This window comes from Musca autumnalis, unplaced genomic scaffold (assembly GCF_047663935.1).
Source record: "Musca autumnalis isolate F117 unplaced genomic scaffold, ASM4766393v1 scaffold_2, whole genome shotgun sequence".
In the NCBI taxonomy this organism is placed as follows: Eukaryota; Metazoa; Arthropoda; class Insecta; order Diptera; family Muscidae; genus Musca; species Musca autumnalis.
In genome coordinates this window covers 12119926-12145987 of record NW_027411755.1, presented here as the reverse complement: position 1 = coordinate 12145987, position 26062 = coordinate 12119926, and the positions used below count along the sequence as shown (strand labels likewise).

Here is a 26062-nt window from a genome sequence, read left to right as displayed (position 1 = left end):
CTTCCATGAGAAGGCTTATCTCTTCTAGTGGAAGGTTTATTATATGTAATTCTATGAGACTTCCTATTCGTCTTCCTTTATGAAAAGATTTATTCTCATAGAAGACCAATTGGTATTTTATATAAAAAATCTATTGCTTTTATTGGAGACGACTTATGAGTCTTTTTGTAGTATGGGTCTATCTATCTATTGTTATTGATTCCATTAGAAACCCCATTAATATTCAATGAGAAGATTTAGTGGTCAGTTATGAAAAGACTTATTGGTCTTCTATAAGAAGTTTTATTGGTCTTATTTGAAAAGACCTTTTAAGAGATCCAAATGTCCCTATGACAAACTCTATTGGATTTATTATGTAAGGTCCAGTTAAAATAAAATTGTTCTATATAGTTTAAATTCCTTCTGGAATTTTTATCATTTATTTACAACATTTCTTAAAATTAACAAAGCAAAAAAATCTTATTTCAAATCACCTTCTTTTTAATATCAACATTTAACCATCCAATTGGGCTTTATCATCCAAAGTAATATGGGGATTGCTTCCTGCATTTTCCCGATTTGTCTGTTGATATTCAATTAAAACCAGAGAATTACTTCCTTTATTCAGAATTTCTTGTGGCACATATAAAGTTATTTGTGGACCAACCAATGGCCAATAACGACCTATATTGAAACCATTAACAAAGGCCACACCTTTACCCCAACCGCTGGGATTAAGATAGGTATGATGTTCTTCCGTGACAATAAATTCACCATAATAAATTGTGGGACCATGATTCAATGCCGCCGTCGAGTCATTTTCCATAAATGATAGGCTATTATTTTGTACACCACTCCAAATATCTGTTACTTGTGGTTCTTCCAAGGGGAAAGCGGTATTCAACCAATCGTTTAGTATAATAACTTTATCAGCATTAAGTGGCTGCAGGGTAACTGCTCCAAGTATGCCCTTGGTATCATTTGCAATGTTGAAATTAATGCGACCCTGATTCTCCACAAGTATTTGTAATTTCGCATCATTTTGAAGATCGCTTAAGGTTAGAGAATAGCTGGCATTTTGTCGCGACAAAATACCCTTTAACTCCTGATCTACATAGACCAAGGCACGATCTCTTAAATCATTCAATGTCAGTACATAAGACTGGTCAGCAGTAATACCACTGAGATTAGTTTCGTAGAGTATCAAACCCGAATATTGATCAAATTCTTCAAATGTCATGGGTTTTGAAGAGCTGCGAGTTTTGCCCTTGGCCATAAGCTGGCGTCCCTCTGGAGATAGTAAATTCATTACTGGTGACATTTCAACACGACCATAGGCGAAGGATTTTTCTTCGATTAAATCGACTTTGGGAATTTCCCGATAATCTCGTATAACTTCACGTATTAGTTCGAACTTTTTAGTAATATTTCCACTTTCATCCATAACGGCATCATAATCGTAGGAAGTGATATCGGGAGTGTATTGTGAGTCGCCAAAATCATTGGCACCGGCTGTAAATCCAAAATTTGTGCCACCAAAGAACATGTAGAAATTTACATTGGCTTTGGATTCCAAGAGTTTTCTGCAACAAGAGAAAGGTTTTAAAGATTAAAACTAAAATAACCAAAATTAGGTCTCCAACTCACCTGAAACCCTCAGCCACCAATTTCGGATCACGTCTTTGGTTCTCCTCCTGCCAATGCGTCAACCAACCGGGGTAAAATTCGGAATTCACCAATGGTCCAGTGGGTTGTACAGATCTCAATATTTTCCACAACTCATCGATTTCGTTAACTGCAAAACGTAAGAAGGATTTATGAAATAATACTCAATATTGGTTACCTTTCCTTACCTCTTTCAAAACCAAAATCTGTTGTGGCGAATACTCCTTCAATTTTTCCACATTGAATGCGTTCATTTGGTATATCTGTTGTAAACAGCAAAGCATTATCCTTGACATATTTCTTGGTCTCATCGCGCAACCAATTCAAATAGTCATGATCGCAAGCATGGAAGGCACCATATTCATTTTCCACTTGCACCATGATAATTGGACCTCCATTTCCGCGCAAAAAACGTTGCATACGTGGCATCAATTTGGAATACCACACAGATACTTCATGGGTGTAATTCGTATCATTTGTTCGCATTTGTATGCCGGGATATTTTGTAAACAGCCAGTGTGGTAGACCGCCCTGAAAGGTAAAAAATGAATCGTGGATTTAAAAAAAATATATTTTTTTCACAAATCGTGAATTTTTTAAAAAATATTTTTTCACAAATCGTGAATTTTTAAAAAAAAAATATTTTTTCACAAATCGTGGATTTTCTTTACAAGTCGTGGATTTTTAAAAAATGTTTTTTACAAATCGTGAATTAAAAAATATTTTTCACAATTCGTGAATTTTTTAAAGAAAAAATTTGTTCCAAAATCGTGGTTTAAATTTTTTTTACAAATCCTAAATTCTAAAAAAAGTGGATTTTTAAAAAATATTCTTTCAGAAATCGTGGTTTTTTTAAAAACATTTTTTTACAAATCGTGGATTTTTTAAAAACAATATTTTTCACATATCGTGAATTTTAAAAAAATATTTTTTCACAAATCGTGAATTTTAAAAAAATATTTTTCCACAAATCATTGGCTTTCAAAAAAAATATTCGTGGTTTTTTTAATTTTTTTTTTCACGAATCGTGGATTTAAAAAAAAATTTCTCAAATCATGGATTTTTAAAGAATTTCTCAAATCATGGATTTAAAAAAATATTTTTTTACTAATCATGGATTTTAAAAATATATTTTTCACAAATTGTGGACATTCAACAATTTTTTTTCGCAAATAGTGGATTTTTAAGAAATTATTTTTTCACAACTCATAGATTTGCAACAAAATATTTTTTAAAAAATATATGGATTTTTTTTCGCAGATCGTGGATTTTTAAAAAATAATTTTTTCACAAATCGTGAATTAAAAAAAATATTTTTCACAATTCGTGAATTTTTTTAAAAAAAGTATTTTTTCCAAAATCGTGGTTTTAAAAAAAATTACAAATCCTAAATTTAAAAAAAAATTTACAAGTCGTGAATTTTAAAAAAAAATATTTTTTACGAAACATGGATTTTTAAAAAAATGTTTTTCTTTTTGCACAACTTGTGGTTAAAAAAATATTTTTTTACAAATCGTGGATTTTTAAAAAAATATTTTTTACACATCATATTCAAAATACATATTTTTAACAAATTGTGGATATTCAAAAATTTTTTTTTTTCGCAAATAGTGGATTTTTAAAAAAATATTTTTCACAAATCATGGATTTTTAAAAAATATTTTTTCACAAATCGTGGGTTTTTAAAATAAATCGTGGATTTAATATAATTTTTTCACGAATCGTGGATTTAATATATTTTTTTCTCGAATCGTGGATATAAAAAAAAAATCTCAAATTATGGATTTTTAAAAAATATTTATTCAAAAATCGTGAATTTTTAAAAAATATTTTTTTCACAAATCATGGGTTTTTTACAAATCGTGGATTTAAAAAAAATTCACAAATCGTGAGTTAAAAAAATATATTTTTCAACAATTTTTTAAAAAATATTTTTTTCACAAATCGTAAATTTTTAAAAAATATTTTTTCGCAAATCGTGGATTTAAAAAAAAAAAATTCACAACTCGTGGATTTTTAAAAACATATTTTTTCACAAATCGTGGATTTTGAAAAAATATTTTTTCACAAATCTTGGATTTTTAGAATTAATCGTGGATTTAATATAATTTTTTTCACGAATCGTGGATTTTTAAAAAATATTTTTTCACAAATCGTTGATTTTTAAAAAATATTTTTCACAAATTGTGGATTTTTAAAAAAAAATATTTTAACACAAATCGTTGATTTTAAAAAATATTTTTTCACAAATCGTGGATTTTTAAAAAAAATATTTTAACACAAATCGTTGATTTTAAAAAATATTTTTTCACAAATCGTGGATTTTTAAAAAAAAAAAAATATTTTAACACAAATCGTTGATTTTAAAAAATATTTTTTCACAAAACGTGGATTTTTAAAAAAAAAAATATTTTAACACAAATCGTTGATTTTAAAAAATAGTTTTTCACAAATCGTGGATTTAAAAAAAAATATTTTAACACAAATCGTTGATTTTAAAAAATGTTTTTTTCACAAATCGTGGATTTAAAAAAAAAATATTTTAACACAAATCGTGGATTTTTTTAAAAAAATATTTAAAGAAAAATCGTGGATTTTAAAAAATATTTTTTCACAAATCGTGGATTTTTAAAAAATTTTTTTTTTCGCAAATCGTGGATTTTTGAAAAAATATTTTTTCACAAATCTTGGATTTAAAAAAAAAAAATTTCACAACTCGTGGATTTTTAAAAAACATTTTTCACAAATCGTGGATTTTTAAAAAATATTTTTTCACAAATCGTGGATTTTTAAAAAATATTTTTTCACAAATCGTAGATTTTTAAAAAATATTTTTTCACAAATCGTAGATTTTTAAAAAATATTTTTTCACAAATCGTAGATTTTTAAAAAATATTTTTTCACAAATCGTAGATTTTTAAAAAATATTTTTTCACAAATCGTGGATTTTTAAAAAATATTTTTCACAAATCGTTGATTTTTAAAAAATATTTTTTCACAAATCGTGGATTTTTAAAAAATATTTTTTCACAAATCGTGTATTTTTAAAAAATATTTTTTCACAAATCGTGGATTTTTAAAAAATATTTTTTCACAAATCGTGGATTTTTAAAAAATATTTTTTCACAAATCGTGTATTTTTAAAAAATATTTTTTCACAAATCGTGGATTTTTAAAAAATATTTTTTCACAAATCGTGGATTTTTAAAAAATATTTTTTCACAAATCGTGGATTTTTAAAAAATATTTTTTCACAAATCGTGGATTTTTAAAAAATATTTTGTCACAAATCGTGGATTTTTAAAAAATATTTTGTCACAAATCGTGGATTTTTAAAAAATATTTTTTCACAAATCGTGGATTTTTAAAAAATATTTTTTCACAAATCGTGGATTTTTAAAAAATATTTTTTCACAAATCGTGGATTTTTAAAAAATATTTTTTCACAAATCGTGGATTTTTAAAAAATATTTTTTCACAAATCGTGGATTTTTAAAAAATATTTTTCACAAATCGTTGATTTTTAAAAAATATTTTTTCACAAATCGTGGATTTTTAAAAAATATTTTTTTCACAAATCGTTGATTTTTAAAAAATATTTTTTCACAAATCGTGGATTTTTAAAAAATATTTTTTCACAAATCGTGGATTTTTAAAAAATATTTTTTCACAAATCGTGGATTTTTAAAAAATATTTTTTCACAAATCGTGGATTTTTAAAAAATATTTTTTCACAAATCGTGGATTTTTAAAAAATATTTTTTCACAAATCGTGGATTTTTAAAAAATATTTTTTCACAAATCGTGGATTTTTAAAAAATATTTTTTCACAAATCGTGGATTTTTAAAAAATATTTTTTCACAAATCGTGGATTTTTAAAAAATATTTTTTCACAAATCGTGGATTTTTAAAAAATATTTTTTCACAAATCGTGGATTTTTAAAAAATATTTTTTCACAAATCGTGGATTTTTAAAAAATATTTTTTCACAAATCGTGGATTTTTAAAAAATATTTTTTCACAAATCGTGGATTTTTAAAAAATATCTTTTTAACAAATCGTGGATTTTTAAAAAATATTTTTTCACAAATCGTGGATTTTTAAAAAATATATTTTTAACAAATCGTGGATTTTTACAAATCGTGGATTTTTAAAAAATATTTTTTTCACAAATCTTGGTCTTTTTACAAATCGTGAATTTTTAAAAAATATTTTTTCACAAATCGAGAATTTAAAAAAAAATATTTTTCCAAAAATCGTGATTTTTTAAAAACTATTTTCTTTTTCACAAATCGTGATTTTTATACCCTACACCACTATGTGGGGAGGGTATTATAAGTTGGTTTTGCCCAAAAAGTTTGTAACGCATCGAAATAATGGTCGTAGACCCATACTTATATATACCAAAATGAATGTCTCGACGAGCTGAGTCGATCTGGCTATGTGTGTCCGTCCGTCAGTCCGTCCGTCCGTCCGTCTGTCCGTCTGTCCATCTAAACCTTGTAATCACGCTACAGGTCGCAATTTTGATCGGATCGTCACGAAATTTTGGATGTTGATGGGGGTCCCGGAGGGGAAGAAGCCTATTGATTTTGGTGATGGTCGGATAATATTTAGGGGTCGGAAAGGGCAAAAAACTTAGGTGGATAAAAAGACAACGTTTTTTTCCAAAGCGAATATCTCAGCTTCTATATGGGGTATACCCAAAGCAAAATCTGACAATTAAAGTAGAAAATATCACCTTTCTAATGATGTAAACTAGGTGCTCGTAGGTGATCAAACAACGAAGATATCACAATAGTAGTAAATAAAACACCAATTTTCATTTTTGTGATTTTAATTATATTGACGAATATTACAGCTTAAGTTGTAAACTTTCCAAAAGCAAAGCCTGACTATGAAAGTAAAAGATCCCGTCTTTACAATGATGCAAACTAGGTCGGCGTAGGTAACCAAATCACGGAGATATCGCAATAGTCGTTAATACATCCCATTTATCCATTTTTTGGAAATCACGCTACAGGTCGCAATTTTGATCGGATCGTCACGAAAGTTTTAGGGTTAGTAGGGGTCTCACAGATGAAGAAGCCTATTGATTTTGGTGATGGTCCGATAATATTTAGGGGTAGGAATGGGCAAACACTTATTTGGAGAAAAGTCAACATTTTATTTCAAATCAATATTTCTGTTTCTTTAAGAGGTGTATCAAAAGCAAAACTAGGCAAGGAAAGTAGAAAATATCACCTTTATAACGATGTACAGTAGGCAGTCGTAGGTGGTCAAACAACAGAGATATCGCAATAGTCGGTAATGCATCCCATTTTCCGATTTTTTTGTAATCACGCTACAGGTCGCAATTTTGATCGGATCGTCACGAATTTTTGGGAGTTGATGCGAGTCCCACATAGGAAGAAGCCTATAAAGTTTGGTGATGGTCGGATAATATTCAGGAGTCGGAATGGGCAAACACTTATTTGGAGAAAAGTCAACATTTTATTTCAAAGCCAATATCGTAGGTGGTCAAATAGCAGAGATATGGCAATAGTCGATAATGCATCCCATTTTCCGATTTTTTTGTAATCACGCTACAGGTCGCAATTTTGATCTGATCGTCACGAAATTTTGGGGTTAATGGGGGTCCCACAGAGGAAGAAGCCTACTGATTTTAATGATGGTCGGATAATATTCAGGGGTCGGAATGGGCAAAAACTTATTTGGAGAAAAGTTCTACGTTTTATTTCAAAGCCAATATCTCTGTTTCTTTAAGAGGTATGTCAAAAGCAAAACCTGGCAAGGAAAGTAGAAAATATCACCTTTATAACGATGTACAGTAGGCTGTCGTAGGTGGTCAAACAACAGAGATATCGCAATAGTCGGTAATGCATCCCATTTTCCGATTTTTTTGTAATCACGCTACAGGTCGCAATTTTGTTCGGATCGTCACGAATTTGGGAGTTGATGCGAGTCCCACATAGGAAGAAGCCTATACAGTTTGGGGATGGTCGGATAATATTCAGGAGTCGGAATAAGCAAAAAGCTTATGTGGAGAAAAGTCAACGTTTTTTCTTTTTCGCTTTCCGCTTCTGTTAGGAGTATTCCAAAAAGAAAGCCCGCCAATGGTAGAAGAAAAGATCTCCTTTATATTGATACAAAGTATGTTGGCGTAAGTGGGCAAACAACCGAGATATCGCAAAAGTCACTAATATATCCAATTTTTTTTAATTTTTTGTAATCACGCTACCGGTTGGAATTTTGATCGGATAGTCACGAAATTTTGGGGGTAGATGCGGGCCCCACAGAGGAAGAAGCCTATTTGATTGTGGAGATAGCCGGATAATATTTAGCTGTCGGAATGGGGAAAAGCTCATGTGGAGACAAATTCAAAGTTTTATTCTTTGTGAATATATCAACTTCTAGTATGGGTATTCCAACGGCAAAGCCTGTCAATAGAAGAAGAAAATATTGTCTTTAAATTGGTGTAAAGTAGGTTGGAGAAGGTGGCCAAACAAGGGATATACCACAATAGTCGGTAATACATCCAATTCTTCCATTTTTTGCAATCAAGCTACAGGTCGTAATTTTGATCGGATGGTCACGAAATTTTGGTTGCTTATGGGGGTCCCAGAGAGAAAGAGGCATATTATTTATGGTGGTAGTCGGATTATATTCCCTGAAAGAAATGTTTACCAGTGAAAAGCTTATGCACAGGGGTAGTGGTGTAGGGTATCACATGGTCGGCCCCGTCCCGACTATAGCCTTTGCTCACTTGTTTAAAAATTATTTTCTTTTTCACAAATCGTGGATTTTTAAAAAATATTTTTTCACCAATCTTGGATTTGAAAAAAATATTTTTTCACAAATCGTGAATTTTTTAAAAAAATATTTTTTCACAAATCGTGGATTTTAAAAAATATTTTTTCACAAATCGTGGATTTTTAAAAAATATTTCTTCACAAATCGTGGATTTTTAAAAAATACTTTTTCACAAATCGTGGATTTTTAAAAAATATTTTTTCAGAAATCGTGGATTTTTAAAAAATATTTTTTCACAAATCGTAGATTTTTAAAAAATATTTTTTCACAAATCGTAGATTTTTAAAAAATATTTTTTCACAAATCGTAGATTTTTAAAAAATATTTTTTCACAAATCGTAAATTTTTAAAAAATATTTTTTCACAAATCGTAGATCTTTAAAAAATATTTTTTCACAAATCGTAGATTTTTAAAAAATATTTTTTCACAAATCGTGGATTTTAAAAAATATTTTTTCACAAATCGTGGATTTTAAAAAATATTTTTTCACAAATCATGGAATTTTTAGCAAATCGTGGATTTTTAAAAAAATATTTTTCACAAATCGTGGATTTTTAAAAAAATATTTTTTCACAAATCGTGGATTTTTAAAAAAATATTTTTTCACAAATCGTGGATTTTTAAAAAAATATTTTTTCACAAATCGTGGATTTTTAAATAAATATTATTTCACAAATCGTGGATTTTTAAAAAAAATATTTTTTCACAAATCTTGGATTTTTAAAAAAATATTTTTTCACAAATCCTGGATTTTTAAAAAAATATTTTTTCAGAAATCTTGGATTTTTACAAAAAAATTTTTTCACAAATCTTGGATTTTTAAAAAAATATTTTTTCACAAATAGTGGATTTTTTAGAAATCGTGGATTTTAAAAAATAATTTTTCCACAAATCGTGGATTTTAAAAAAATATTATTTCCACAAATCGTGGATTTTTAAAAAATATTTTTTTGGGTTTAATTATTGTTTGGCTGCAGGCTTTTTAATTAAAAATCGAGTTTTTTGATTTTTGATTTTTTTCACAAATCATGGATTTCTAAAAAATATTTTTTATCAAATCATGGATTTCTAAAAAATATTTTTTATCAAATCGTGGGTTTTTTAAAAATATTTTTATCAAATCGTGGATTTTTTAAAAATATTTTTTTAGAAATCGTGGATTTAAAAAAAAATTATTTTAACACAAATCGTGGATTTAAAAAAAAAAAATATTTTAACACAAATCGTGGATTTAAAAAAAAAATATTTTAACAGAAATCGTGGATTTTAAAAAATGTTTTTTTCACAAATTGTGGATTTAAAAAAAATATTTTAACACAAATCGTGGATTTTTTTAAAAAAAAAATATTTTAACAAAAATCGTGGATTTTAAAACATATTTTAACACAAATCGTGGATTTAAAAAAAAAATATTTTAACACAAATCGAGGATTTCAAAAAAAAAAAAATTTTAACACAAATCGTGGATTTAAAAAAAAAAATATTTTAACACAAATCGTGGATTTAAAAAAAAAATATTTTAACACAAATCGTGGATTTAAAAAAAATATTTTTTACAAATCGTGGATTTAAAAAAAAATATTTTTTACAAATCGTGGATTTTTAAAAAATATTTTTTTTTCGCAAATCATGGATTTTTATAAGAAAAAAATTTTTTCACAAATCATGGATTTTTTAAAAAATATTTTTTTCACAAATCTTGGATTTTGAAAAAAATATTTTTTTTTAAAAATATATTTTTAAAAATCGTCGATTAAAAAAATATTTGTTCACAAATCGTGGATTTTCAAAAAGTATTTTTTACAAATCGTGGATTTAAAAGAAAATATTTTTTCACAAATCGTGGATTTTTTAAAAATATTTTATAGCAAATTATGGATTTTAAAAAAATATTTTTTTTCACGAATCATGGATTTTAAAAAAATGTTTTTTTGACAAATCATGGATTTTAAAAAAATATTTTTTTCACAAATCATGTATTTTAAAAAAAATATTTTTTTTGGCAAATCGTGGATTTTTTAAAAATATTTTTTCAGAAATCGTGGATTTTAAAAAATATTTTTTTAGAAATCGTGGATTTTAAAAAATAATTTTGCCACAAATCGTGGATTTTAAAAAATAATTTTGCCACAAATCGTGGATTTTAAAAAATATTTTTTTACACCGATCGTAGATTTTTAAAAAAAATACTTTTTTTCACAAATCGTGGATTTTTAGAAAAATATTTTTTCACAAATCTTGGTTTCAAAAATTTAAAATTTTTTTTCCAAAAATCTTGAATTTTTTCACAAATCGTGAATTTTAAAAATATTATTTTTTTTTCCAAAAATCGTGAATTTTTTAAAAAATATTTATTCACATTTTTCTTCGGTCTACCGAGCATGTTGAGCTTGCAGAATTTTTGACTCCAGCCATGTTATTTTGAGATATATTTAAAATATTCATCATTGGAAATTGATCCCATCGGTACGTGTCCCTTTAAACCACATTAAATACTTACATTATCTCTTTCAGCACATATATATGGACCTGGACGCAAAATGACATAGAATCCTTCTGCCTGAGCCAATTCAACAAATCTTTCCACATTCGCAATACCGGACCATTCATATTCGCCATCATGGGGATTGTGCAGAGACCATTCCACATATCTGAAATAAAAAAGAAGGGAATAAAAAAATTGTTTGTGAATAAGTGTGCTATCCTTAGAACTTCACGGAGTATACATTTGTAGATCTCCGAGGAGACTCCTTTGATGTTTTGAATTAATCCCTTTATAATCTTTTATTCCGTTCAAATTATAAAAATGTGTTATACTTACGTATCGATTGCATTCAATCCGGCTGCTTTCATGGTCCTTAACCTCTTTTGCCATGCCCTGGGATGAGCACGAAAATAGTGAAAAGATCCTGAAATATATTGAAAGGGTTTTCCATCCAAAAGGAATGTGTTCGCCTTATGGTCGACAGTAAAACTGGGCTTGAGGGCATCCTAAAGAATATAAAAAGACGGAGATCAATTGAGAATTACTGAGGAGGTAATAAGGTAAAACAAATGGATCCGCTTTAAATGAATAGATATATTTTCATATATTTTGGCTGATTAATTAGATTAGATCCCTTGAAACTAGCACACCGAAGTACTTTGCACTGACTACACTTTGTCATAGCCATTCCGCGACCAGATGTTTCTAAGATAATTCGTTTTTCTTTGTTTAAGCCAATTTCACAACATTGCAATCTTATCTTGGAATTCTGGGTAATTTGCAATGAATTATCTCTTCGAAGATAAAACGGTGTATTATCTTGACAACTGCCATTATTATTTTGGCTATAAATGTGGTATTTATAAATCATAAAAACTCTTAATCCGCAGAGGCTGCTGTCATTCACTGTTGTCTAAGGTTTTATATAACCGCAATTAAAATAATATTCCACTTCAAAAACAAAATGATTTTCATGGCAATGTTATATGAGGGTTACTTCAGTTCTCTTCGACATATTCCATCACTTCCAGACACGTCCTATGAAAATGAACTTCGAGGCAAAAATCAATGAAAGATTGTGAATTGAAAATGAAGAACTACGGCAATTGAAAGTTACAACGGAAGGATCACAATCCCACAGCGGCCGGTTCTATGGACCGCATTGAAGCGGAGGCCATCACCTCAACAATTATCTGTTTGTGTTCGTATATTTTTTCGCCATGGGAGCGACAATATTCTGGAATACTTGCTTCGAGCTCTTTTGTTTATTGTCGGGATAAAAAAGAACCCCCGGGCCATGGGTAATGGCGCATTGTCGGCTGCTCTGGCCTTAACCGCCTCCAGAACTGCTGCGATAGGAGTTATGCCTGCTGCGTCAGAACATCTCCCAGTGTGTCTTCCCCAACTTCGTCGTTGGATTCATCGTCGGAATACGAAACAACACCGCAGTTTCCCCATCAACAACAAACGTAGTATTATATTATACCCATTTTCAGCGCCGCGGAAATGCATCGTACCTGTAATTCAATGGCTACGGCCACCTGTAGCTTCCAACGTTCCGTAACAATTGCTTTGGGAAAGGATCGCACAAACGCAGAGCTTTGGAGGGCAATAACCGTCTGGTGCCAGGTGACTTCAATGCTCATCATGAGCTATGGCATTCTGGCAATGACCAGAGGTATACAGCGCTGGCCGAGCAAATTGATAACCCCAAATTTTGCACGGTGAAAGAAGACGGTTCTACGGGCTCCAACGGAGGCGGTTTTTTCGATACCGGAATGACCCGAAACAACACAACACCCGTGTTCCAGCCAGCGGCTGTACACATGTTTGTATTTGTATTGTTTTTCTGTGTTGGGAATGCCTGCTCCAGATTCTTTTGATTCGTGCCGGGACGAAGGTAACCCCAGAACCAATTTATCTGTGCTCAGTTTGACACATCTACCACACTCAAACTTCGGTGAGATCCAATAGATGTCGGGAATATCGAGTAAAAATTCATGAGTCGGAAGAACACCATGATCTCAGCGGTGCAAGAAACCAAGTTTAACAGCAATTGTAGTTTAGAGCGTTGTGATGGTTACAACGTACTGAGAAAGGTTTACAACAGAAGTGGAGTTAGGGGATTAGCTTTCCAATTGCACCAGTGTGTTCAATACACACCTATCTCGGTTGAGTCTTGCTCTAATGACCCGTACGAGGAATGTATAGAGGAAGCAGTCAGGTGTGGAACTGTCGCTGAACGTATACATCCCGCCGATAAATAGCTGAACTACAGGTTATAGGTCCAATATTAGACCGCTTTTGGAAGGTCATCAGTTGTGGCATTCGGTCATCGGAAAATATGAGGGTATAGTGCTGGCTCAGCAGATTGATAGCTCTAGGTAAAGGGTTCTTCTGTAGACCCTTTCTGAAAGAAATGGTGCTTCTGTAGACCTTTTCAGAAAGAGAGGGTGCTTCTATAGACGCTTTCTGAAAGAAAGGGTGCTTCTGTAACCCCTTTCTGAAAGAGAGGGTGCTTCTGCAGATCCTTTCTGAAAGAAAGGGTGCTTCTGTAGTCTCTTTCTGAATGAAAGGTGTAGACCCTTTCTGAAAGAAAGGTGTAGACCCTTTCTCAAGGAAGGGGTGCTTCTATATACCCTTTCTGAAAGAAAGGTGTAGACCCTTTCTCAAGGAAAGGGTGCTCCTATAGACCCTTTCTGAAAGAAGGATGTAGACTCTTTCTCAAGGAAAGGGTGCTTCTATAGACCCTCTCTCAAGAAAAAGGTGCTTCTATAGACCCTTTGTGAAAGAAAGGGTGCTTCTATAGACCCTTTGTGAAAGAAAGGGTGCTTCTATAGACCCTTTGTGAAAGAAAGGGTGCTTCTATAGACCCTTTGTGAAAGAAAGGGTGCTTCTATAGACCCTTTGTGAAAGAAAGGGTGCTTCTATAGACCCTTTGTGAAAGAAAGGGTGCTTCTATAGACCCTTTGTGAAAGAAAGGGTGCTTCTATAGACCCTTTGTGAAAGAAAGGGTGCTTCTATAGACCCTTTGTGAAAGAAAGGGTGCTTCTATAGACCCTTTGTGAAAGAAAGGGTGCTTCTATAGACCCTTTGTGAAAGAAAGGGTGCTTCTATAGACCCTTTGTGAAAGAAAGGGTGCTTCTATAGACCCTTTGTGAAAGAAAGGGTGCTTCTATAGACCCTTTGTGAAAGAAAGGGTGCTTCTATAGACCCTTTGTGAAAGAAAGGGTGCTTCTATAGACCCTTTGTGAAAGAAAGGATGCTTCTATAGACCCTTTGTGAAAGAAAGGGTGCTTCTATAGACCCTTTGTGAAAGAAAGGGTGCTTCTATAGACCCTTTGTGAAAGAAAGGGTGCTTCTATAGACCCTTTGTGAAAGAAAGGGTGCTTCTATAGACCCTTTGTGAAAGAAAGGGTGCTTCTATAGACCCTTTGTGAAAGAAAGGGTGCTTCTATAGACCCTTTGTGAAAGAAAGGGTGCTTCTATAGACCCTTTGTGAAAGAAAGGGTGCTTCTATAGACCCTTTGTGAAAGAAAGGGTGCTTCTATAGACCCTTTGTGAAAGAAAGGGTGCTTCTGTAGACCCTTTCTGAAATAAAGGGTGCTTCTGTAGACCCTTTCTGAAATAAAGGGTGCTTCTGTAGACCCTTTCTGAAATAAAGGGTGCTTCTGTAGACCCTTTCTGAAATAAAGGGTGCTTCTGTAGACCCTTTCTGAAATAAAGGGTGCTTCTGTAGACCCTTTCTGAAATAAAGGGTGCTTCTGTAGACCCTTTCTGAAATAAAGGGTGCTTCTGTAGACCCTTTCTGAAATAAAGGGTGCTTCTGTAGACCCTTTCTGAAATAAAGGGTGCTTCTGTAGACCCTTTCTGAAATAAAGGGTGCTTCTGTAGACCCTTTCTGAAATAAAGGGTGCTTCTGTAGACCCTTTCTGAAATAAAGGGTGCTTCTGTAGACCCTTTCTGAAATAAAGGGTGCTTCTGTAGACCCTTTCTGAAATAAAGGGTGCTTCTGTAGACCCTTTCTGAAATAAAGGGTGCTTCTGTAGACCCTTTCTGAAATAAAGGGTGCTTCTGTAGACCCTTTCTGAAATAAAGGGTGCTTCTGTAGACCCTTTCTGAAATAAAGGGTGCTTCTGTAGACCCTTTCTGAAATAAAGGGTGCTTCTGTAGACCCTTTCTGAAATAAAGGGTGCTTCTGTAGACCCTTTCTGAAATAAAGGGTGCTTCTGTAGACCCTTTCTGAAATAAAGGGTGCTTCTGTAGACCCTTTCTGAAATAAAGGGTGCTTCTGTAGACCCTTTCTGAAATAAAGGGTGCTTCTGTAGACCCTTTCTGAAATAAAGGGTGCTTCTGTAGACCCTTTCTGAAATAAAGGGTGCTTCTGTAGACCCTTTCTGAAATAAAGGGTGCTTCTGTAGACCCTTTCTGAAATAAAGGGTGCTTCTGTAGACCCTTCCTGAAGGATATGGTGTTTAAATAGACACTCTCGGAAGGAAAGGGTGCTTCTGTAGGCCCTTTCTCAAAGAAAGGGTGCTTCTATAGACACTCTCAAAAGAAAAGGTTGCTTCTGTAGACACTCTGAAAAGGAAAGGTTGCTTCTGTAGACACTCTCAAAAGGAAAGGTTGCTTCTGTAGACCCTTTCCTGAAGAAAGAGTGATTCTATAGACCCATTCTGAAGGAAAGGGTGCTTCTGTAGACCCTTTCTCAAGGAAAGGGTGTTTCTATAGACCCTTTCTGAAGGAAAGGGTGTTTCTATAGACACTCTCGGAAGGAAAGGGTGTTCCTGTAGACTCTTTCTCAAGGAAAGGGTGCTTCTATAGACCCTTTCTCAAGGAAAGGGTGCTTCTACAGACCCTTTCTCAAGGAAAGGGTGCTTCTATAGACCCTTTCTCGAGGAAAGGGTGCTTCTATAGACCCTTTCTCAAGGAAAGGGTGCTTCTGTAGACCCTTTCTCAAGGAAAGGGTGCTTCTATAGACCCTTTCTCAAGGAAAGGGTGCTTCTATAGACCCTTTCTCAAGGTAAGGGTGCTTCTATAGACCCTTTCTCAAGGAAAGGGTGCTTCTATAGACCCTTTCTCAACGAAAGGGTCCTTCTATAGACCCTTTCTCAAGGAAAGGGTGCTTCTATAGACCCTTTCTCAAGGAAAGGGTGCTTCTATAGACCCTTTCTCAAGGAAAGGGTGCTTCTATAGACCCTTTCTCAAGGAAATGGTGCTTCTATAGACCCTTTCTCAAGGAAAGGGTGCTTCTATAGACCCTTTTTCAAGGAAAGGGTGCTTCTATAGACCCTTTTTCAAGGAAAGGGTGCTTCTATAGACCCTTTCTCAAGGAAAGGGTGCTTCTATAGACCCTTTCTCAAGGAAAGGGTGCTTCTATAGACCCTTTCTCAAGGAAAGGGTGCTTCTATAGACTCTTTCTCAAGGAAAGGGTGCTTCTATAGACCCTTTCTCAAGGAAAGGGTGCTTCTATAGACCCTTTCTCAAGGAAAGGGTGCTTCTATAGACCCTTTCACAAGGAAAGGGTGCTTCTATAGACCCTTTCTCAAGGAAAGGGTTCTTCTATAGATCCTTTCTCAAGGAAAGGGTGCTTCTATAGACCCTTTCTCAAGGAAAGGGTGCTTCTATAGACCCTTTCTCAAGGAAAGGGTGCTTCTATAGACCCTTTCTCATGGAAAGGGTGCTTCTATAGACCCTTTCTCAAGGAAAGGGTGCTTCTATAGACCCTTTCTCAAGGAAAGGGTGCTTCTATAGACCCTTTCTCAAGGAAAGGGTGCTTCTATAGACCCTTTCTCAAGGAAAGGGTGCTTCTATAGACCCTTTCTCAAGGAAAGGGTGCTTCTATAGACCCTTTCTCAAGGAAAGGGTGCTTCTATAGACCCTTTCTCAAGGAAAGGGTGCTTCTATAGACCCTTTCTCAAGGAAAGGGTGCTTCTATAGACCCTTTCTCAAGGAAAGGGTGCTTCTATAGACCCTTTCTCAAGGAAAGGGTGCTTCTAAAGACCCTTTATCAAGAAAAGGGTGCTTCTATAGACCCTTTCTCAAGGTAAGGGTGCTTCTATAGACCCTTCTCAAGGAAAGGGTGCTTCTATAGACCCTTCTCAAGGAAAGGGTGCTTCTATAGACCCTTTCTCAAGGAAAGGGTGCTTCTATAGACCCTTTCTCAAGGAAAGGGTGCTTCTAAAGACCCTTTCTCAAGGAAAGGGTGCTTCTATAGACCCTTTCTCAAGGTAAGGGTGCTTCTATAGACCCTTTCTCAAGGAAAGGGTGCTTCTATAGACTCTTTCTCAAGGTAAGGGTGCTTCTATAGACCCTTTCACAAGGAAAGGGTGCTTCTATTGACCCTTTCACAAGGAAAGGGTGCTTCTATTGACCCTTTCTCAAGGAAAGGGTGCTTCTATAGACCCTTTCTCAAGGAAAGGGTGCTTCTACAGACCCTTTCTCAAGGAAAGGGTGCTTCTACAGACCCTTTCTCAAGGAAGGGGTGCTTCTATAGACCCTTTCTCAAGGAAAGGGTGCTTCTATAGACCCTTTCTCAAGGAAAGTGTGCTTCTATAGACCCTTTCTCAAGGAAAGGGTGCTTCTATAGACCCTTTCTCAAGGAAAGGGTGCTTCTATAGACCCTTTCTCAAGGAAAGGGTGCTTCTATAGACCCTTTCTCAAGGAAAGGGTGCTTCTATAGACCCTTTCTCAAGGAAAGGGTGCTTCTATAGACCCTTTCTCAAGGAAAGGGTTCTTCTATAGACCCTTTCTCAAGGAAAGGGTGCTTCTATAGACCCTTTCTCAAGGAAAGGGTGCTTCTATAGACCCTTTCTCAAGGAAAGGGTGCTTCTATAGACCCTTTCTGACGGAAAGGGTGCTTCTATAGACCCTTTCTGAAGGAAAGGGTGCTTCTATAGACCCTTTCTGAAGGAAAGGGTGCTTCTGTAGACCCTTTCTGAAGGAAAGAGGGCTTCTATAGACCCTTTCTCAAGGAAAGGGTGCTTCTATAGACCTTTTTTCAAGGAAAGGGTGCTTCTGTACACACTTTCACAAGGAAAGGGTGCTTCTGTACACACTTTCACAAGGAAAGGGTGCTTCTATAGAGGCTTTCTGAAGGAATTGTGCTTCTATAGATCCTTTCTAAAGGAAAGGGTGCTTCTATAGACCGTTTCTGGAGGAAAGAGTGCTTCTACAGACCAATTCTGAAGGAAAGGTGCGTCTACAGACCCTTTCTGAAGGAAAGAGTGCTACAGACGCTTTCTGAAGGAAAGGAGGCTTCTATAGACCCATTCACAATACCCAACACATGACTTGCTTTTTTATTGAAACCGCACTATACAACTTAAAATGATATACAAACGAACATATGTATGTATTTACGTTGCTACAGCAACAACATTTATAGTAGCCGTATTGTTTTTCCAGGATGAGCTGAGGTGATAGAGTAGGTCTTGACACTTTACGGGAACATAACAAGATAGACATAAGGCGTGCACGATAACTTTCCCCGCAGTAATTACTCAGGAAGTTCCAGCAACCTCTCTCAATTAATTTTACTCTCTCAAGCAAGAAAAATTGCAGATAGTTATCGAACAACATTTTGCAAAAACTAGCAAGAAAGTCAGCTGTTTCCGAAAATGTATGAAAATTGTTTTTGTTTCTTTTGATATTTTAAACCAAATGGAACAAAAACATAAATTTTAAAAATGCATTTGACTAATTTAAAGCAGTAATCCTATCCATAACGCTTTAAAATCTAAAAAAATTGAAATTGTGAAATTTTCTTGGTCACAAATGTTAATATTCAAGTTGTTTACATTTAACAGCTGATTAAAAGTCAGCTGGCTGAACTTACAAATTTTTACGGGACAAATTTTCCCAGCAAAAATTTGCAAGTTCTCAGGCACAAAACTCTCTAAAAATCTCTCCAAACAAGCTCTCTCTTGATGGATAATTTTGTTATCGAACAGCATTCAGTAAAAATTTGTACGAATTTGTACAAATTTTTGGGTTTTAATGGGTTATTGTCATTTGAACTTCACAACATCCAAACGAGTACACACATTTCCGTATTTTTCCCTTCCCCCATTACACTGCCCACTATTTGCAAAACACTTGAAGCTATATTTCCTGTACACATTTGCTAAGAAGCCACTTTTATACATTTCAACAAGTACATATTTACAATTTCGGCGATAAGCTGATAGATTTTACTTCATTACGGTTTACTATCACAACTGCAGTTAATATTTCCACGTATAACAACTTTCAAGAGTGTTAGAATTATTTTATAAAACACTTTTATCTTAAATACCATAATATTTTCAAGATTTCTATGCTATTTTTCTTTTCGGTTTAATGTCCACAGTTTTAAATTTTATTTAAATGCAAAAATTCCACAAGAAACACCGCACTTCTTCTTACAACAAACACCATACACAAACTATGTGTTGATATTCAATGACCTAGTTGGCGGCTTGGAGTTGATTAACTTCTTTTCCACATCTTCGTCGTTTCGCACTTACTTCATCTGCCCCGGTGGTAAAACGTAAAATAAAACTGCCAACTATGACGACAATTAATGCCGCAGATAGACCCGCCACAACCATGCCTACAACGTCTCTACATTGGACTTTCATTTTGTCAACATCGATAGGCTCTCCACTCGGGCTTACACACGAAAAAAGCTTTACTTCATAAACACAATTAATTAATTCAAAGCTTAATGTTTGTTTATTTGTTATTATTTAGTTTATTGTTGTTGATTTCTATTTTAGATTCATCAAACACTTTGTAGAGGAAATCACAAAACAAAAAGCCTAATAAGTTTTGTGCTCTAGGTTTGTAGTCCGGGAGGTTAACTGCCGTTTTAAATGCTCAATTAGTAACTACTGTCAAATTAAGTAATTTTTGTTCATAAGGCCACACCACATCCAACACCATTAAATCAAAGTCAATTTATAAAATAATAATTTTATATTGTTTTTTGAAGACAACAATTGAAGAGCTCTGCACTTATAAGGTGTTTTGTGGCACTTAACACTTTGAATACTGATAAGATACGTTATGACGACCACAGAGACGATGGCTACAATTGCAGAAATAAACAAAACAATGCAACATGTTAAGGGAATACACCAAAAAAAAAAACGGCAAGGTGTTACCTTGAATAGCACTTTTCCTTTATTTGTGCATCAATTTTCAGTTGCCTATTCAGGCTCCTCTGTGTCCAACCTCTTTATAGCTGGGTCCATAAAGAATGTGGAGACAGGTGAGTGGGTTCAGCTGGGTAGTTAAACAGATTCAGAGTATCATGGAGTCCACATTCAGTTCATGTTTTGAGTAATGGTGTTATTTCGGCCTCAATTCGAATTGAGGCAACATCATAGTTCGGATCTTTATTGAGCAAAAATCACAGGTGTTTGCCTTGGTAGCTGGTGTTCTTTTGGTGCGATGAATGGGGTTGATCTCCGAATACGACATTCACACTACACATTTAAAATGCCGGGGCAACTGTATCGTTGTAAATGCTATCCAAGCCTGCACGATATGGTCAATATTGCCTGAAGATGTAGCAGCTTCAGTAGTTGAAGAAGCTGCAGCAGATTGATATTGAGTAGTTGAAGAAAATTCTGTTTTAATGGAAGAAATTATTGATGTAGCTATTGAAGAAAATCCTACCCTCTATATAAAAAATTTTCCACAACCTGTAGCTTCAGTTGAAGCTAATGTGTAGGAAGAAGAGCCTGTAAATACGTTAGATTCTGCTTCAACGGAAGCAACTTCCTCACCTTTACTCATGTCTTACATTACAAGATGAAGGTGAAGAAGAAATTATTGAAAATCCTACCCCTTTAATAATAAATTTTCCACAGCCTGTAGCTAATGTGGAGTTTTTTTTTCAAGTTTCACAAACTCTGGAGCAACAAATTGAAGTAATGTTTGGTTCCGCAGGTCTATATGACCTTTATAACCGAGATTTCAATTGGGAATTTCCAACCGCATCTGAACTGTCATATCGGTTTCGACCCTGAAGTAGAAACCATTCATAAAGACTTTTTTCAAATAACCCACTTTGTCAACGGTATGTATTACATCTAGATGAAGTATTGGTACAGCATGAGGGAAATTTAAGGAAATGTGCATATGTTTTCCTATTAAAAACTATATTTACAAATGATGCACCTATCATTATTGGTGTTGCAGATGAAGTAACACCAAAGAAACCACGTTACTATCGATTTATTAAAAATAAATTACAAGAAATTTTCCATAGTGCTATAATTGGCGCAAACATAGACATAGTTGCACTAAGTGCTGATCCTAGGCAATTATCTTTGTGTCAAAATCACAGGCCTTATAGGAAATTAACTATATTTGCTCCTGGATGTGAAGCAGGCTATCTTATTGGTCCAATTCATTGGATCGTATCATTCACAAGGTTATGCTTTCTACGTGATATCAGAGTGGGCCATACTTTCGTCAACTTTGATTTGGTACAGCTTGACACAAATACTGGTTTGTGGGTTAAAAAACGTTTTAAAGAAAAATAGGCATCGTTATGCTTTTGAATCTTTCAAATTTGAGCATTACCTAGCTATATAATGCCACTATAAATACACTAATGCGAGGCACCAATCGTGTGGAATTTAATGCCACAAAAAATTCTTAAAAATATAAAGCCTCTTGTAGAATTGTTTGCAAACGAAGCAAATTATAATCTACAAGAAAAATAACTATTCTTAACAATGCTATTGCATTTCTTCACACCATTAAATATAGAGGCCCAGAAATAAACGACCCTTGCCTTTATAAATAACTGAGGAACATAGTTCATTGTTTGCAAGATAATGGTAATTTTTCTATAACGAATTTGTCAACACATTTCGTAATAGAAAAAATTTTTGGGCAATGGAGACGAAGACTCCATAATACTCCAACGTTAGGAATTTTGCTCTACATAAAAGCTAGACAGGACCTTATAGTACAAATTTAAATAATATAGATATCGATTTTAGATATAGATTTCGAACAAGAAATGTTGTAGTTTATTTTAATATTTATTAAATTTATTTTATTTATTCATTTAATTATTAATAATATTTTATTTATTTATTAAAAAAATTAATTTGTAATGAAATTTTTATTTATTACATCAAAAACCGTAATTGTCATTACAAAACAAACTGCACAAACAGCTCAAAACAGCCTGCCTATCCAAATGCCCTGTGACCACTCAACCTGCAAAAACCATCATTCCCACTAACAATTTTAAAGCTTTCAACATTGCAAGGACCTCCGCCTGAAAAAGGTTGTAATTGTCGCTAAGTTTGTATGTCTTATGTTTAGCTTAATCTTCGACGCATAGGTAGAAATGGCTAGGCTATTCGGAATTGGTCCGTCCTGCATATACTCACCCATATCTGACATGATTATATCCTACAATATTTCTTTGTCGCACACCACGTACTACCTGACAGCGAAAGACTTAAACATGCTATAGATCAATGTCGTGCTTTGATATTGTTAAAGTTACGAAGTTTTTCGGCAATTCACACACACACGACCCGAACGCAACGAAAGAGCACACAAATGTTTTGATTTGTTTTTGTTTTGCAGCATGCGTGCATGCAACGTTACTAACACACTGTCAAAAGTTGCAAATATTGAGAATTTTGTGTGCCCTCTTCTTGGTCGGCTGTGCTATAGATCGTTACACCCAATATCTCGGGGTTGTTACCGGTCGGACACAATCGAACAATACGGTCTCATTTCAGCCGTCCAGCTGGTGAACAGCCTGTTAGTAGATTTAGCGGCGAATATTTTCACATTCCTCATATTGAATGCACTGTACAAGTCAGTTATGTAGATATTTAAACTATCACATATGCCTTCGACGACAGAAACCGATGCTTAGATCGTACAATCATTCCCAAACATTACGATGTTTGTTTCATGTTTCATTCTACGGGTCTTCGAATTCTTATTTTTGAATTCCACAAACGACTGTCGTCCGCACATATATAGTTGATTATCCAACATTTCAAACACGACTAGAGAGCGGTGTTCTCTATATCCTCTAGCAGCTTGGCATTGTTGATGGTATCGAAGGCCTTCGATAGGCCAAGTGTCACCATGACTATACGGTCGCATGTCCTGTCTCGTTCAGTCCTCGACTGATATGTGTGGATATGACGTGTAAGCTGTTGTTGAACTGTGCATTTTCCGGAATCAATGCTGATGATGGGCAACTGAAAAACAGCTTCTCATTATTGGGAGGAGTAGTGCCTCTGGAATATTAGCTACTGGCGATGGGAGGGAAACTGGCCTATACGATTCACATTCGCTGGCATCTTTGCATGACTTTAGGAGCGGTACCACCCTGCTAACTTTACCATAAATTGAGGACACTTGTAAAATACTCAGCTCCCGTTCATCCTGTTGATTAAGAATCACCCTTGAGATTGCGTGTGTGTCCAACGCTTGGATGATTTTGCGTTTCGGATAACATCTGCAACATCGCCCATAGCCGCTTCACATAGGCTAAAACGGGTCTTATATGGCGTAGTACACTCATCTTCGCCCAATCACTTTCGAGGTGCCCTATAAACTGTCGGTTAAAACAACACTCGCATCTCTTCGAACCCGTCATTGTCACGCCGTTTTATCATCCTTCTTTTGCGGATTCGATTTGAGTGATTTTACCGTTACCCATCATTTACTCAAGCCTCTACCAATGTTGCATTGCTTCAGGTATATCACTTATGCTCGCCTACTAGCCTGTTGACTTCCAGGGTAAATTTCATAACTCTTGGAGCCTTAGGGTTTGTACAACGAAACTTATAACACATGTTTGCTTGTCACGAAAACTCTGCTGGGAAATTTGGTCTAATTTCGGGTATTCGACCAGCAGGTATGTAGCGAGCGGCTGTCGAGAATCTGAGGGAATCAGCAGCTTTGTGTAGCGTTAATTGGTGAAATATGAACCCTTGCCAATCAGCTGTTCCATGGCTATGAAAATTAGTGGTCAGTGATTACCTCGTCTACTAGCCTTTTGATCTCAAGAGTAAGTTGCTTAACTCTTTGGGGTTCGTACCACGAAGCTCATCACGCTTATTTGCTGTTACCAATCAACTTTCTCATGGTTGAGAAAAGTACGGCAGCCAGAGCTTATGAAATCGGGTGGTCTGTTAACTGATACGATTAAAATAGTTGGCATGAGCCAAGCGAAATGAAGGGTTGCCAGGAGACGTCATTTTTCAGACCCTGTGCCAATCTTCTCTTTTCCACGAAGAAGCGTCTTCGTTCGGCGTGCCCTCTGGTCATTGCCTAGAAGGGAAAATATATTAATTAGTTGTGTGAATAGGAGTGGATGTTGACAACTGAAGAAATTGTGTCACTTTAGTTGCCTATGACAACAAATCTATAGAAGTTAAAAACACACGAAAAAATTGTTGTCACGGCTACGCTAAGCGTTTGTCATGGAAGCCATACCATGAATGGACAAATATCCATCATCGAAAAAAAACATGCATTTGAAAGAGGAAAAGTTAGATGATAGCGAAGCCGCTCCACAGCCGATATGTCTGGGGCCTAATTATGGTTTCCGATATCGATCGAGAATTTGTTCGTGAATAAGTTGTCAACGTTAAAAAACGGCATGACGGAACTCGATCGAAAACTGGAAATCAATGTTATCGATTATTTCCAAAATAACCGGTAATGGAACTATGAAAGCCTAGGTATTTTTGAAGAAAAGTTATTAAGTTAGATGGGAAAAATGTGTGTTTGTTTTAAAACAGAAATTGAAAATCAAAATTATGAATGAAAAAATGTGAATATTTGTTGAATTCGTGGAACAATATATTAAACAATAATTTCAGAAAGAAGTTTTACTAAGAAAATGTGTGAATTTATTATTTTTAATAAATCATTTAGACATTGTTTTTATAGATTGCTAAGGCGTCTACCTTAGTAAATGTACAATTGTTTTCACAAAAAATTATCAAATTGTTGGGCGCAATTTTGTAAGAAATAAACAAAAAATAATAACAAAATGGAAACGTCTGTGTTTTTCTTATTATCGTCTTCAGACGAAGAAGATGACAACAATATTAATTTAATTCGACGACAAATACGTTTACACAGTGAACCTTTATCATTAACAAATGCTGCGTAAGTATTTTAATGTACATATATATATAATAGTGTTCGTTTAAAGTGTTCGTTTGAAACATATACACATTGCCCAGAAAGTCTGCATTCACCTTACTACTTTTCAAAAATGATGCTAAAACATTAATAAATAGGTAAAGGAGATCAGTTTTTCTTTCATAAATATGTTATTGGCACTCTTTACTACCAGAATAAAAAGAAAAATTCCAGAAGATATATTATTATTACGAAGATAACGGTAAAAAAGTGTTACAACTGCTAAATTAGAGCCACAAAAAGTCTGCGTTCACTTTGTATGTTGCAATAATACCGTTGGTTTTTTTTTAATTTGTTTGAAGTTTTCTCCCATTTTTAATCAATATTGTCACAACTGGTCATTCTGTGAGGTCGCTTGCACACTTAACTTAAAAAAGTAAAGTATTTCAAGAATGGAAAACAAGGGCAAAGAAATTGGCGTCGATAATAGGAAAATTATAGGTAAATTATGGAAAAAGCTATCGAAATATTGGCGAAACTGTAGGTAGAACATATTAGTCTATACATAGAGTGATAATTAACTATAAACAAAAAAGTCAAAGCCCAGAACTGGACGGTCAAGGCTCAGTTTTGGACGGTCAAAATATTATCAGAACGGGAGGAGCGTAACATAACTAATATAGTTAAAACAAACAGTCCGATAATTACTTCGAAAATTGTTGAAAATGTGAAAATGGCTCTAATTTAGCAGTTGTAACTCTTTTTTACCGTTATCTTCGTAATAATAATAAATTTTCTGCAATTTTTCTTTTTATTCTGGTAGTAAAGAGTGCCAATAACATATTTATAAAAGAAAAACTGATCTCATTTACCTATTTATTAAAGTTTTAGCATAGTTTTTGAAAAGTAGTAAGGTGAACGCAGACTTTCTGGGCTATGTGTATGTATATTTCTTTGCAGATTTCGACAGAGATTCAGGCTAACG

At 34.0% G+C, this 26062-nt stretch overlaps 1 protein-coding gene across 2 annotated transcripts; it reads right to left on the bottom strand.

Annotated features, from left to right (window-relative positions):
* Nucleotides 1-387: 387 nt before the first annotated feature.
* Nucleotides 388-19979, bottom strand: Gal (beta galactosidase). Of its 2 annotated transcripts, none has more exons than XM_073966964.1 (6): nt 19452-19979; nt 11281-11450; nt 10960-11110; nt 1833-2175; nt 1627-1774; nt 388-1562 (listed from the first exon to the last, which is right to left on the bottom strand). In XM_073966964.1, exons 1-6 carry the CDS (start codon nt 19563-19565, stop codon nt 494-496), a joined length of 1995 nt encoding a protein of 664 aa, XP_073823065.1. In that variant the 5' UTR covers nt 19566-19979; the 3' UTR covers nt 388-493. The 2 variants fall into 2 exon arrangements, with proteins under 2 accessions (XP_073823065.1, XP_073823066.1); XM_073966965.1 differs by having other exon boundaries at nt 19241-19493.
* Nucleotides 19980-26062: the final 6083 nt, after the last annotated feature.